The sequence below is a fragment of the Urocitellus parryii genome, chromosome 7 (assembly GCF_045843805.1).
Source record: "Urocitellus parryii isolate mUroPar1 chromosome 7, mUroPar1.hap1, whole genome shotgun sequence".
Lineage (NCBI taxonomy): Eukaryota > Metazoa > Chordata > Mammalia > Rodentia > Sciuridae > Urocitellus > Urocitellus parryii.
In genome coordinates this window covers 120,950,906-120,966,968 of record NC_135537.1, presented here as the reverse complement: position 1 = coordinate 120,966,968, position 16,063 = coordinate 120,950,906, and the positions used below count along the sequence as shown (strand labels likewise).

Genomic DNA, 16,063 nt, shown 5'->3' with positions numbered 1-16,063 from the left:
GGCTGAGGACATGGCTCAGTGGTCCAGTGCCCTTGAGTTCAATCTCTGGTAACTGCCCCCCACCCAAAAAAGAGAATAATTGGTATGTAATATATCACCTTTGGTGTTGAAACAAGATGAAAGTGCTTGTGTGTACATTAAGGAACTCAGGAAAGATATACTATAGAAACAGTGGTAACCTTTCCAGTAGATTGGGAAAATATTTAGAATTTATCAGTGGGGATAGGTAGACTTTACCTTATACCATTTTATATTTGTTCCATGTGACTGTTACCTGTTTTTAAAAGCTCTTCTTTGTGGCTTATTGTTAGAAAATTTCAGGGAGGGGGAAAAAAAAACAGAAATAAAGAAGAAATCCTAGAACCTGCCAGAGAAGGAATAATTCTTTTTTTCTCTTTAGATCTGCTGTGGTACGAAGGTCTAACACCAGCCCCATGGGCTTCCTCCGGTTGGGATCTGGCTCCCCTGCACCAGCAGACACAGCTCAGACAGTTGGACGAAGACTGTCTATTGGGTCTTCTAGGCCTTATTCACCTTCCCCTTTGGGTAAGGAGAGTTTAAAGCAATTGTTTTTTAATCTTTTCTGCTCTGTAACAAATTTGGTATGAAATATTATTTTTAGGGACATTGATTCATCATGGCTGAGCTGATTTGAGGCCATCCCTCCTGCACTACCCTATTCCCAGTTCCTCCTCGAGAATCTCTACATAAATCTGTTAGAATTTATGTTGAAAATATAATAATATAAATTAATTTTACATGTCAAAAGCATCCTCATTGGCTTTGGCATCCAAATACAATGTTAGAAACTCTAGATTAAAGTGCATAAAATGCCTATCTTTCTTATTGCTCAGACACATGAAAATTAACATTGCATCTCTGAGTCACATTCACTACACACCTTCTAGCTCTAATAGGAGTATAGTAGCAGCTTTGTTACATATCTCCCCATTTTGCCTAGAAAATGATTTTGGAAACAGAAAGAACCTTAAACAGAGCAACAAAAGAAACCCTACCAAGCCGAAAAACAAAGAGACCAAATAGTGAAATATAAGAGTCAAAATGCTCAAACTCAGAAAGTGTGAGAACAAAGCCACTGAGGGCAGTATCTGTGAGAAAAACCATGAGGTAGTGGGAAGAACAGGTGGTACAGAGGAGCCCCATCTATAGTTAAAGCTGCTGAAATCTTAGTAGACAGAGCAGGGTTGTAGGTAGTCCCCCAGGAACCCCAAGATGATGATGATGATGATGATGATGATGATGATGATGATGATGATGTGTGTGTGTGTGTGTGTGTGTGTGTGTAATGTTTAAATTGCTTTATCACTTGTTGCAATGATTTCAGCTGAAAAATCTTTAAACAAAATCTTGGCACTCCAGGGTCTCCAAAGACAAAGATTATCCTTGCATGTCAGTGAAAAGGTCCTTAGTATCTAATCTCTGCTTATTGCTTTATCACCTGGACATTGCTCCTTCTTGTTATAGATATGTCTCTTGTCTATTTAAATTCCCTGGTACTGTCCCTGATTCTCTCTCTGTGTCAGTTTGGGTTTTCAGGAAGGTGGATGCAAAGAAGGTATTAGGTATGTAAGAGGCTGAGGGAAGTAGGGAGCCAGGGAGGGTCCTCAGACCAAGATTCAGGTCTGACACCTGGGAAAGGAGGGTAATAAGGGAGACAATAAGGCAAGAAAAGTCTGAGACTATAGCACAGGTCTAAGAAAGGTTTAACCATACTATGGGAGTAGTCCTAAGCACTGGTCTGTTAGAGGAATTCTATGACCCACGCTCAACATGCCTGAATCAGTTGTTGACCCCTGGGGGAAGCCTGGCTTCAGACAAATGTGAATCCATAGGGACAGCTGCTAGGCTGTCATCTGTGTCCTGCAGCTCCGCAATCCCCAAGCACTTTGTATAAACTCTTACATGTCTATATAGACATTTATTTATTTATTTAGACTTTTTTTCCTAATGATTTTGTTTCAAGGATGGATGTATATGGTACTTTTTATCTTAGCTTACCTACTGCCTAGCATATTGGTTATTCAGTAAGTACTGGTTCAACTAAATTTTTGATAATTACATTTTTACAAATTATGTACCAAGCAATTTTTGCATGCATTGCCTGTTTCCATTCTTAATTAGTTTTTTTGAATAATTTATTCTTCTTTTCTCCATGTCTTACTTCATAGTTGGTACCATTCCTGAGCAGTTTAGTCAGTGCTGTTGTGGACATTCTCAGGGCCATGAATCCAGAAGTAGAAACTCTTCAGGTAGGAAAATACATTTGGTATATTAGAAATTTGAATTTTATTATGAATGGACTTATTTTGTATTTCTAGCCTTATCAAAAGGACAGCATTGGTAAGAAATATTTCCAATGCTATCCTGATTTTTAGAATCTTGAGCGCTTGCCTAGCACAGGGTTTGATCCTCAGCACCACATTAAAAAAAAATAAAATAAAGCCATAAAAACATATATATTAAAAAAATAAAGAAAATAATTTAAGGAATTAGACAATTAGATAAATTTTGGTCATTGTTACACAGATGATAATTTAGAAAGTGAAATTTTATTATGGAATTTACTGGTAAATAGTTGGAACTGGAGACTATCATGCTAAATGAAATAAACTAGATTCAGAAAATTAAAGGGTGAATTTTTTTTTTCTGATATGTGGAAGTTAATCCAAAAAAAAGGGGGGAAATTAAAAGATGGGAGGTGGGAATTCCATCAAAACAGAAGATCATGGAGTTTAGGAAGGGGATTGAAAGGGAGGGAGAGGGATGGGATAAAGGAAGGACAGTGGAATGAATCTGACCTAACTTTCCTATGTACAAATATGAATATACCACAGTGAATCTCATGTGAATCCACAAGACACTAATTAAAAAAATAGTAATAGCAGAAAGATCAATAGAATAGAGGGAAGGAAGCAGGTTAGGAAGGAGAGGAAGGAAAAAGGAAGCACTGGAGACTGAATTAGAGCAAATTAAATTCTGTATTTAAAATTATGTTAAAATGAATCATTATAGATAACTAAAAAGAACCAATAACCAGGTGCTGTGACATATGCCTGTGATCCCAGAGGCTCAGAAGGCAGAAGGATTGCGAGTTCAAAGCCAGTTTCAGCAACTTAGCAAGGCACTAAGCAACTCAGTGAGACCCTGTCTCTAAAGAAAATACAAAATAGGGCTGGGGATGTGGCTTGAGGTTGAATGCCCCTGAGTTCAATCCCCAGTACCAAAAAAACAAAACAGAACAAACAAAACAAACAAAAAAAAACAAGAACAGAAATCCAGTGTTGCCTTTTGTTGTTTTCATTAACTTTAACTATTTACTACATAATCCTTTTAGACCTTGCATTAATCTGAATTGTTAGCTCTTGATAAAAATAGCTCATATATTTATTCATCATCAATATATTTCATCTTGTGCCCGTCATGTATCTCCGAGATAGAGCACTTGCCTAGTACGTGTGAGACACTGGGTTTGATCTTCAGCACCACATAAAAATAAATAAATAAAAGTATTGTGTCCCATTTACAACTAAAAATACTTTAAAAAGAATAAGACATTCATCAGAATTCTCATTTTAAAACTTGCCCTCTTGTTTCCTAAATTTTTGCTGTATACTTCACTATTGGTTCACCTTTTCATTCATTTTCTTGGTAGGTTCTCCAGTACCACAGGCTCAGTCACCACAGTCTCTCTTATTGGGTGCTAGACTGCAGAGCGCCCCTACCCTTACTGACATCTATCAGAACAAACAGAAGCTAAGAAAACAGCACTCTGACCCTGTGTGCCCATCCCATACTGGGGCTGGATACAACTACTCACCTCAGCCCAGTCGGCCTGGCAGCCTTGGAACATCTCCCACCAAGCATATGGGATCTTCTCCACGGAGTTCTGATTGGTTCTTTAAAACTCCTTTACCAACAATCATTGGTTCTCCTACTAAGGTGTGTTCCTTAAATCTTTTTGTAGATCATGAACTGCTTTAGTACTTTATGGAAAGAATACAAGATAACCATAATTTTAATGAGCACTTACTTACTATGCATCAGGCACCATGTAAATATTTGTTGAATGCTTTATGTGCATGATCTCATTAATCTTCAGAAAAGGAAATTGAGATTTAGAGAGCTTAAATAACTGTCCAAGATCACACAGGCTGTAAATGGAAGAGCCAATGTTTGAATCCAGTCTGACTAACTTCAAAGCCTGCCAAAATTTATACATCATATTAACTAGTTTACATATGTTTGTTTAGACCACAGCTCCTTTCAAAATCCCTAAAACACAAGCGTCTTCCAACCTGTTAGCCTTGGTTACTCGTCATGGGCCTGCTGAAGGGCAGTCCAAAGATGGGAATGACCCACGGGAATGTTCCCATTGCCTTTTGGTACAAGGAAGTGAGAGGCATCGATTTGAACAACAGAACAAAGCAGTGTTTGGCAGGTAAGATATTGTTTCTTCTCTAATCTTAAAAATGAAAACTGAAATAGCAAAATAAGTACATTTTTGTTATAAAAGCAACCAGACTACATTAGTAGCCAGCATAAGCTATATGATTGTTAATGCACATGGTGTACTTCAGAGGGTCCGAAAACTTACTATAACTGAGTGAATAAAGAGCTTTTCCCTGAATTTGAACATTTTATTTCTGTCTTTTATTTTATTTATTTTTTACTTATAGTTGGACACAATATCTTTGCTTCATTCATCTATTTTTATGTGGTGCTGAGGATTGAACCTAGGGCCTCACATGCACTAGGCGAGCGCTTTGCCGCTGAGCCACAACCCCAGCCCCTGTCTTTTATTTTTGTTACGGAAGTTTATCTTTACCTTGAATTGTTTGGCATCTATTTTTCGTTTCCTTGCTTTCTAATGTTCTATTAACCCTTCTATTTTTAAAAAGTGAATTTCCCATTAATAGCATCACTGTTCTTTTTAGATCTGTCAGTACTGGGAAGTTATCAGATCAACAAGTAAAGGCATCTTTAGGTGGACACCAGGGCAGCACTGATAGTTTAAATACAGAACGGCCTATGGATATAGGTAAGAAAAATCTAGTTTCTTTTTAGGCAGGTAATTTGTAAGTATATGCATTAGTTTCTTATTACTCTTGTGATAAATCATCACAAACTGGTGGCTTAAAACAACTCAGATGTATAATCTTAAAGTATTGGCAGTCATTTCTCATATCTATGATGACAGAGGCTTATTTGGTATCTTGATGATCAGCAGCCTTTGAATTGGAAGAAATTCCTTCCAAGAATGTTTTTTATTAGTAAGATTTTATAGGCCAAAGTTAGCTTAAAAACACAGATACTCGTGAGCATTTGACAACAACTTGAATCCTATAAAGGTCTGATTACTGAGATCTCTAAACCTTTCATAGTTGTTTTAGGGACTGTTACATCCATAGACACTCACATCTAGATTTTGTGAACTATTTATCACAAACAAAAACAAAAACAAAATGGATGTTCCAGACCCTAACCTAGACTTGCTTAATCAAGTTTTCTGCGGATGGATTCTGGGAATCCCTAGGTAATTATTATGTATATTAAAATTTGGAGTCTATTGTAACCTCTTTGTTCTTATTTTCTCTGATTTTTAAATTGACTCACTTCTGAATATCTAAAGGACAAAGTACCTGGGCCAACAAAATATCTGATTGAATGTGGTTTCTAATCCAAAGGGATATTTCACAGTGCTCTCTTCTTGTCTGCAAGGTTTTTGAAGAGAAGGCCGGTGTAATTCTTATGATGGTTGTTTGCATGGTGTCATCCCCCCCCCCCTTTTTTTTTTTCACTTTCAGCCTTGCTGTATCATTGACACTAAAGTATGTCCTCTGTAAACACAGAGTTGGGTCTCCTTAATCTGACAATCTCCACCTATTGTTTAGATTATTTAATTTGTTTACATGTTAGTATCATCGACACAGTTGTTTTTACCTATACATTTTACTTTTTGGATTTTTTTCTTAGTTTTTGGTACTGGGGCTTGAGCACAGGGGTGCTTAACCACTGAGTCACATCCTCAGCTCCTTTTAATTTTTTATCTTATGACCAGGTCTTGCTAAATTGTTTAGGGCTTCACTAAGTTGCTGATCTTTGTGATCTTCCTACCTCAGCCTCCCAAGTTGCTGGGATTATAGGTGTACATCACCACGCCTGGCTTGTTTTCTTGTTCTTTTTGTTTTTCCTTTTGCATTAAGTGAATATTTTCTAGTTTCATATTTTGGTCCCCTTAATGATGTTTTTCACTTCTATCTTCCTTTCTTCCTTCCTTTTAGGATTGAATCCAGGGATGCTTTACTACTAAGCTCCATCCCCAGCCCTTTATTTAAAATGACAGAGTGGCCAGGCATGGTGATGCACGTCTGTAATCCCAGCAGCCCGGGAGGCTGAGGCAGGCGCATCTCAAGTTGAAAGCCAACCTCAGCAAGTGAGGCACCAAGCAACTCATTAAGACCCTGTCTCTAAATAAAATCCAAAATAGGTCTGGGGATGTGGCTCAGTGGTCCAATGCTCCTGAGTTCAATCCCTGTACTGCCCCCCCCCCCAAAAAAAAAATTTGTAGATGGACATAGTATCTTTATTTATTTTTATGTGGGGATGAGGATTGAACCCAGTGCCTCCTCACACATGCTTTGTAAGTGCTCTCCACTGAGTCCCATCTCCAACCCTTTTTATTTTTTATTTTGAGTCAAGATCTTGCTAAATTGCTGAGGCTGGACTTGAATTTGCTGTCCTCCTGCCTCAGCCTCCTGAGACACTGGGATTACAGGCATGTGCCACTGTGCCTGATTTAGTTCTTTTCTTCCTAGTTGTTTTTGGGCTTATAATAATCATGGTAAGTTATCTTAAGATTTATTTTAAGTTGACTTAAGATTTATACTAATTGGATTCCAGTGAAACAGAAACATTACTCCTAAATAATTCTTCCCTCTTTAAGTACTATATTTTTGCTTTCTTTTTTTAATGCTATTGTTGTTGTTATAGAAACTCAGTGATACATTATTATATAATTACTTTGTATGTTATGTCTTTTAAAGAAGCTGAGGTAGGAAAAGAAAACATGTTTTTCTTTATAGTTATCTTACCTTCTTATTTACCATTTCTTGTTCTCTCCATTTGTTTTTATGGATTTGAGTTGTCATCTGGTGTCACTTTTTTACTGCAAGAAATTTCTGCTCCCATCTGCCTCCTATATTCCATTTCTATTTAGGTCCAACAATGCAATTATATATATATCTTGTTTTATACAGTTGCTTTTTAAATCATGTAAGGGAATAAAGGAGAAAATGATGCAGTTATAATGTTTTATAATTATATATTTACCTTTTATCTGTGTTCTTTTGTTTCTCTTCACTCAGATAAAATTACTTTCTGGTGTCATTTATTTTAGACTTGAAGAACTTTCATTGGTTTTTCTTGTTAGAATAACAGGTCTGCTAGCAATAAATTCTCTCAGCTTTTGTTTAGACATTTTGGGATATCTTTTTGGTTTCACTTTTGAAAGAGTTTTGATTCATAAAAGATTCCCAGTCAGTCATGGTAATGCATATCTGTAATTCTAGCAACTCAGGAGGATCTCAAGTTTGAGGCTAGATTCTGCAATTTAATAAGAGCCCTGTGTTCAATCCCCACTACTGGAGGAAAAGAAGATTCATGGTTGATAGCTTTTTGTTTCAATAGTTTAAATATGCCATCCCACTGCCTTCTGGCTTCCATAGTTTCTGCTCATAAGTTATCTGTTACTCTTATTTGATTTCTTTTTTGCAAATTATTTTTTTCTTTCTATTCTCAAGGTTTGTGTCTTTCACTGGTTACTCTGATGATTTTGGGTATTTGCCTTTATTCTCCTTGGGAATTCTTGAGCTTTTTTTGATATGTAGATTAGTGTTTTTATCAAATTTTTAAAGTATTTAGCCATTCTTTATTTGGATATTTTTTTCTATTCCTGTTTCTTCTTAAATCCTCATTATTTTTATATTGGTATACTCAATTGTGTCTCATGTTTCTCCAAGGTTCTGTTCACTGTAGAGTTGGCCCTTGATCAACATAGTTTTGAACTATCTGGGTCCATTTATACACATACACACAATTTTTTTTTGAGATTTACAACAGTTTGATTAAAAACTTAAAAGACAAATCATGTAGCCTAAAAATATTGAAAAAATTAAATCAGGTGTCATGAATGCATAAAATACATGTATATAAAAGTTTATTTTATCATTTATCACCATAAAATATACACAATCTATTTTGAAAAGTTAAAACTGATCAAAGATACTGAAAAAATGTACAAGGCTGCCTTTACTATTGAGAGAAATATAAACAAACATAAAAATGCAGTATTAAATCATAACAGCATAAAGTTAACTATAGCATATATGGTACTACTTTAATAATTTCATAGCTACTTCTTGATACTATTGCAGTGAGTTTAACTATTATGAATATCTGCTTAAATTACTGTGTTGCTGTAATCATCTTCACCTGAGCAGTTTGTCTCTCCAGTGAATTGCATATTGCAGTGCCAAGAACATACAGTGAAGAAAGGATAGCCTGTTCAATAAATGGTATTTGGAAAACTAGATATACAAGCTAAGAGCAGTGGTACACACCTGTGATCCCCGAGATTTGGAAGGCAGAAGCAGGAAGACTGTAAGTTCAAGGACTGCTTCAACTACTTAGTGAGACCCTATTCAAAATAACAACAACAACAAAAAGATTAGGGATATGATTCAGTGATAAAGCACCTCTAGATTAAAAAATATAGTGCCAACAGAAGAAGAAAAAAAAGGAATATATATATATATATATATATATGCAGAAGAATGAAACTAGACTCCTACCTCTCACCATATACAACATATCAACTCATGTCAGTTGTGTTGGATCACAAGATTGAGGCCAATCTAGGCAATTTAGAGAAACTCTGTCTCAAAATAATTAAAAGGCTAGGAGTGTGTAGCTTGGTGCTAAAGCATTTGCCTTGCATGCATAAGGCCCTGTGTGGAATCCCTAGTAGCACACACAGCACACAAGATCAACTCAAAATGGATCAAGGGCCTAAACAAGTAAGAACTAAAACTAGCATAAGAAAATAGACAATTTAAAACATTGTTATAGGCAATTTTTTTTTTTTTGGATAAGAACCTAAAAATATCGATGGGGTTGTGGCTCAGTGGTAGAGCACTCGCCTAGCACATGTGAGACCCTGGGTTCCATCCTTAGCACCACATAAAAATTAATAAAATAAAGGTGTTGTGTCTAACTACAAGAAAAAAATACATTAAAAAAAAAGAACCCCCAAAACACAGGCAGCAAGAGCAATGAGATTACTATCAAATTAAGAAACCCTTCACAGCAAAGGAAATAATAGTAATACCTAGTTCTCTACAGCGTGGGAGAAAATATTTGCAAACTATTTATCTGGCAAGGAGTTACTACTCAGAATAATATGAACTCAAACAATTCAATAGCAAAAGACCCTAAATAATCCAATTTTTTAAATAGGGCAAATTTTTGAATAAAAAATTCTCAAAAGAGAGCTAAACTGCTCAAAATCACTAATCATAAAGGAAATGGAAACCAAAACTACAGTGAGGTAACATCTCACCCAGATAGAATAACTGTTATCAAAAAGACAAGTAGTAACAAATGCTGCTGGACTCAGTGGCCCATGTCTCTGATCTAGTGACTGCAGTGACCGAGGCAGGAAGATTGCAAGTTTGAGGACACCTGGGTAACTTAGCAAGATCTTGTCTCAGAATGAAAACAATTATTAAAAAAAGGATTTGAGCCAGGCAGAGTGGTGCATACCCGTAATCCCAGCAGTTTAGGAGCCTGAGGTGGGAGGATCATGAATTCAAAGCCAGCCTCAGCAACTTAGCGGGGCCCTAAATAACTCAGTGAGACCCAGTCTCTAAATTAAAATATATGTGTGTGTGTGTGTGTGTGTGTGTGTGTGTATGTGTGTGTATGTATGTATATATATGTGTGTGTGTGTGTGTGTGTGTGTGTGTGTGTGTGTGTGTGTATGTATGTATGTATGGCTAGAGATGTTGCTCAGTGTTTGAGTGCCCTGGGTTTAATCCCTGGTACCAAAAAAAAAAAAAATTATTAATGAAGAATTAAAAAAAAAGAAAAGGACTTGGGATATAATTTTTAGTGGTGAAATTCCCCTGGTCCAATCCTTAGCAACCTCACCCTCCACATAAATAAATAAATATATAAAAAATAACAAATGCTGTCAAAGATGTAGAAAAAGGAGAATTCTCATACACTATTGGTGGGAATGTAAATTAGTACATCCATTGTGGAAAACAGGATGGAGTTTCCTTAAAACTGGAAAACTTTACCATATGACATAGCAATCTCACTACTGGCTAAATATCCAAAGGAAATGAAATAAGTATGCCAAAGAGACATATGTACTTGCATGTTTATTACAGCACTTCTCCCAGTACTAAAGATGCAGAATCAGCATAGGTTTCCATTGATTGTTGAATGAATAAAGAAAATATTTCAGTGTTATTCAACAGTAAAAGGGATGAAATCCCTACTTTTTTGGCAACCCAAGTAAACATTATGTTAAGTAAAATAAGCTAGGGACAGAAATAACACATGTTCTCAAAGCTGATCACATAGAAATAGAGAATAGAATAGATATCACTAGAGAATAGAGAGAGTAGTGGGAAGGAAGATAGAGGGCAGATAATGGATACCAAAATACAGTTTGGTGCAGGGAGAGTAGTAGTTCTCATGTTCTTTGGCATAGTAGGGTAATTGTAGTCTACAACAATTAATTATACATTTCAGAATAACCAGAGAAGAATTTGAAGGTTCTCAACACACAGAAATGATAATATTTGAGGAGATAGAAATGCTAATTAGCCTAATTTGATCATAACACATTGTATACATGTTTAGAATTATAATACTGTACCCTGTATAAATAAGTTCAAATATTATGTCAAGTAAAAAATAAAAATTAAATGTAAAAAGTAATCTCTTGGGCTGGGGATGTGGCTTGCCTGGCATGCGCGAGGCGCTGGGTTTGATTCTCAGCACCACATAAAAATAAAATAAAGATGTTGTGTCCACCGAAAACTAAAAAATATATATTAAAAAAATTCTCTCTCAAAAAAAAACAACAAAGTAATCTCTTGTCATTCCTACATATTATTCATCATATATAATACATGTAATGTACAAAATATTTGTTAGTTGACTGTTAATATTATTAGTAAAACTTGCAGTCAATAGCAGGTTATTACTAGTTAAGTTTGGGAGGAGTCAGGAGTTACACTCAGATTTCCAGCTGTGTGAGAGTTGGTGCTCTGCCGCCCCACAAACTCCATATTGTTCAGAGGTCAACTATACTATGTTCTCTTTCTCTGTTTTTCAGATTACCTAGTTCTCATTGATCTGCCTTTAAATTCAGAGATTCTTTATTCTGCCAGTTGAAATCTGCTTTTGAGCCCTATAGTGAATTTCATTTTATGTTATTATATAGTAGTCTCCCCTTATCTGCAGCTGGGGGTACATTCTAAGACCTTTAGTGGATTCCTGAAGGCTTCAGGTAGTACCAAACCCCATGTGTCCCATTTTCCTACGTATACATACCCAAGATTAATTTATAAAGTAGGCACAGTAAGAGATTTACCATAACAGTAATAAAACAGAACAATTATAACAAATAAAAGTTATGTGAAAATGTGAAACATGGTTATCTCTTTTGCTATCTCAGTGTTTGCTTTTTTTTTTTTTTTTTTTTTTGGCAGGGGCTGGGGGTTTGGTGTATATTCATTCTTCTTGAAAGAAGAACTTCATGGCTTCTCTTTGGCCAGCATGACTACTCTTTCACTTTTGGGTCACTTTTAAATAAAATAAGAGTTGAACACAAGTACTGTGATACTGCACCAGTGAATTTGATAACCGTTAATTGACTAATGGGTGGGTAGTATATCACTCTGGATATGCTGGATAAAAGGATGTTTCACATCTTAGACTGGACAACATGAGATATCATCACACTTCCCAGAATGGAGAGCAGTTTGAAACTTATGAACTGTTTATTCTCCATTTTTGGACAATTGACTGATAATAAATTACAGAAAGCAAAACTGTGGATAAGGGAAGATGACTGTATTTTTAAATTCCAGACTTTCTACTTCAAAAATAATTTCTATTTTTTCTGAATGATGAGACATTATCATCATACATACGTTTACTTTCTATTTTATTTTTATTTTTTTGTGGTACTAGGGAATGAACCTAGGGGCACTCTATCACTGAGCTACACACCCAGCCCTTAAAATTTATTTTTTTGTTTGAGACAGGGTCTCACAAAGCTGCCAAAGCTCTTAGCCTCCTGAGTAGCTGGGAATATAGGCATGTGCCTCCATGTCTGGCTGCTTTACTTTTTAAAGCCTGATTTCCTTTCAATATTTGAACATGTTTAAAATAGTTACTGTGAAGTCTTTGATTAGTTTGACATTTTAGACTTCAGGTAGTTTCTGTTTTTTCTGTGTAGGATTATACTTTATTAATAACTTAAAAAATACCTTTATTTTTTTTTTTTGTGGTGCTGGGGATCGAACCCAGGGCCTTGCACAAGCTAGGTGAGCACTCTATCACTGAGCCACAACCCCAGCCCCTAATAACTTGTTTGTATCATAATTTTTGTTGAAAACTGAACATTTTATGTAATATTTTGTAGTAATTCTAAGTGTGGCTCTCTTCCACCCAGCTTAGGTTTTTCTTTTCTTATTTGTTTAGTCATGGTGGACTATTTCAGTGAAGTCTGTTTGCCTTGCATTATGCAGCCTGATGTCAATCTTTAAAGGATACAACCTTGGCCAAGTAGACAATAATTTCGGGTTTTGTTTTGCAGTGTTAGGATTTGAATCCAGGAACTTAAACACATGTTAGACACAGTAGGTGGTCTACCACTTAGCTACCTGGCCATTCTTCACAGTTCTAGCAGGATTCTTTATGTTCTCTGATCTCTCACCTCATGGTATCACACTCAACTGTTTGCCTCCACTAATTACCAGTTGATTGCTTTATTGTTTTTAACAGTGCCCTGGGAGATAAATTGTTTCACAGGTCGAGTTAAATTCTAGCCAATTTGTAGAAATAGTCTTTGAGGATAGTATTTGAACCTTGTATGTACCGCAGGAGGGTTCTTGGCTATCTTTCCCTGGTTCTGATAAACTTCTAGCTGGTCTGTTATTTAGTTGTTGCTCTCATGGAGTTACCAGCTTCTTTTTACTTGCTCATCACCCAAATCTTCATCCTTTTTGATAGCACCCTTAGGTGATCTCTTATTTCAAACAAAGTCAGGTGCCCTGGAGAGAGCTTCAGAATTCTCTGTTCCCTGCCTCCCCAGCATTGGGGAATACCTCTCTACCACTGCTCTGGAGCTAGGGATAACAGTTGCTCATTTGTCTTGGAGGGACACCCCAGCTTTGTAAGCCTGGTGCTAGACAGAGATGGAAGCCTCTGGTCTTCTTGATTACCTCTGCTAGATAAATAAGCAGAAGTGCGTGTTTAAGGGCCCTAGTCCACTGGCCTGGGCCAGAACTTGCACCCTGTGAGTAGAGGCCAGACACAATTATTGCTGAGATGTGTTTGTGCTGCTTTTCTTTTCTTTTGCAGCTTATTGGGGTTGAATCCAGGGGCACATTTGCTACCTACCTATTTTTTGAGACAAGATTTTACAAAGTTGCTGAGGGTCTCGCTAAGTTGCTGAGACTGGTCTCGAATTTATTATCCTCCTGCTTCAGCCTCCCAAGTTGCTGGGGTTACAGGCATGTGTCATTGTGCTTGGGTGTGTAGACATGAATTTTCTTGAATACATGTCTCTTCCTATATGTCTTCAAGGACAATTTCTAGACACTTTAAGTTGTTATTTTGGGCAGTGCTGTGGATTTGAAGCAGGGTCTCTCTCATGCTGGCTAAGGACTCTACCACTGAACTATACCCCTAGCCTTAAGTGGTTGTTTTTAAAAACATTTCATCAGTATAGTTGTTTCACTGAGGAACTGGTTGTGGAGCTCTTCACACTAAGAATATGGAATCATTTTTTTTTTTTTTTTAGTGTTTTTTGCCAAAAGTCACCAAGTCACCAGGAGTTAGAATAGTTTTGGAAAACAGCTTGTTTAAGTGTGACCTTATTATGTCTTATTCTCTTTTACATATAAATCTGAATTTTACAGAGCTTACTAGTTCCATGTGAGTGTGCATTATAGTTTTAAGTCCAGGTTAATAGATGTGAAACTAAGTTTTCCTTAAAGAATATTTAGGCATAAAATGCATCTTTGATAATTTGTATTCTCTTTTTTTTGGGCACATGAACTTTGTTATATCATTTGAAGTTACAAACTTCTGTTTTCTAACCATGAAGTTTCTGTTTTATAAAACAAAAACTATTGAAAATAGGAAAACTTTGAGACCTTCAGAAAAAAATTGTGTCACTGGGTCTTAAAATCTACCCATGAACATCCCTTAAATAAATTCTTGGAACGTTAAGTAAAGAGAAGGTACATCTTTTGTAACAGTAGGTGGTCTTTAATTTCTGCTTACTGTTTCCTTGCTCCCTATGACATTTTTATGAGCTTCCTCCCACTTTTTTCTTATATTTTTATTTGTTCTTTTTAGTTATATATAACAGTAGAATGTGTTTTGACATACATATACGGGGTATAATTTCCCATTCTTGTGGTTGTACATGATGTGGAATTACACTGATTGTGTATTCATATATGAACAAGAAAGTTATGTCTGATTCATTCTACTATCTTTCCCATTCCCATCCCCCTCCTTTCCCCAAATTCCCTCCTGTCCAATCTGGTAAACTCCTCTTCCCCCCACCCCTATTGTGAGTCAGCATCTGCATATCAGAACATTTGGCTTTTGCGTTTTGGGGATGAGCTTATTGCACTTGGCATGATAGTCTCTAGTTGTATCCATTTACTGACAAATGCCATAATTCCATTCTTCTTTATGGCTGTGTAATATTCCATTGTTTTTATGTACTGCATTTTCTTTATCCATTCATCTGTTGAAAGGCTTAGGTAGGTTCCATAATTTAACTATTGTGAATTGAGCTTTATGAGCTCTTTCTACCTCTGTTGATATGTGCTCTTATTTTGTTGGGTACTATAGATAAGATGGGCACTGAGGAAATCTTGTTCTGTATTTTGTTAAGTGCTTTTTATGATTAAATTAATCCTGCCTTCATTCTGTGTTCCCAGAAATGTAATGGTTGAATGTAAAAATCAATAATTTTATTGATTCTGCCTGTTTGATAGATGAAGGGCTTTTCACCAACTCTTCATGTAGCCCAAACTTTGTCCCTCAGTCCCTTTGACATCTGTCCTTCTTGTTTTCAAATCCTGACAGATGTTAGGTTTTTGTTCTATACTTGTCTCAACTTTTTGTGTTTTTCTGAAGCTGTATTACAATAGATATTTCTGATCACCATTTCACTTTGACTTCACATTTGTATTCCCAGTTCCCAGTTTCTGCTTTTTCAAATTATCTTAAACAGGTATGACTTGGCAGTTCATGTATTTTAGAAGTATTCAGGAGTAACTATGAAGGACTGGAGATGATCCAGGCAAGGTGGCATACAATTGTAATACCAGTTACTATGGAGGCTGAGGCTGGAGGATTGTAAAGTTCAAGGCCAGCCTCAGCAATTTAGTGAGACCCTGTCTTGAAATAAACAACAAAAAGGGCTGGGGATGTAGCTCAGTGGTGAAGTGTTTTTCTAGTGTGTGCAAGGTCCTAGGTTTAATCTCCAGCACTACAACAAAACAAAAGTAACTAAATATTAGACTTTGGTATGAAGAAGATTCACATCTGAGATTATAATATTTTAATGGAAGTGTGGCATCAAATTTTCTGATTTTGAGTAATAAATGCTTTTGCTAAGGAAAACTAATACAAAAGTTAAAGTCTCCCTGTAATTCCACCTGTAGATAGTAAATACACTGTCAAGGTAACCTGACATTTTGTAAACTCTTTATTGTAG

The 16,063-nt window shown here is 36.2% G+C and overlaps 1 protein-coding gene across 2 annotated transcripts in view; it reads left to right on the top strand.

Moving 5' to 3' along the window:
• Positions 1–16,063, top strand: part of Ulk2 (unc-51 like autophagy activating kinase 2) — a 104,886-nt gene that overhangs the window by 77,103 nt on the left and 11,720 nt on the right. For both annotated transcript variants that reach the window (XM_026411357.2, XM_077800673.1), the window contains 5 exons: positions 401–546; positions 2,190–2,270; positions 3,674–3,960; positions 4,272–4,459; positions 4,956–5,059. In XM_026411357.2, the coding sequence (XP_026267142.2) occupies positions 401–546; positions 2,190–2,270; positions 3,674–3,960; positions 4,272–4,459; positions 4,956–5,059 (806 nt within the window). The remainder of the gene's footprint in view (positions 1–400; positions 547–2,189; positions 2,271–3,673; positions 3,961–4,271; positions 4,460–4,955; positions 5,060–16,063) is intronic.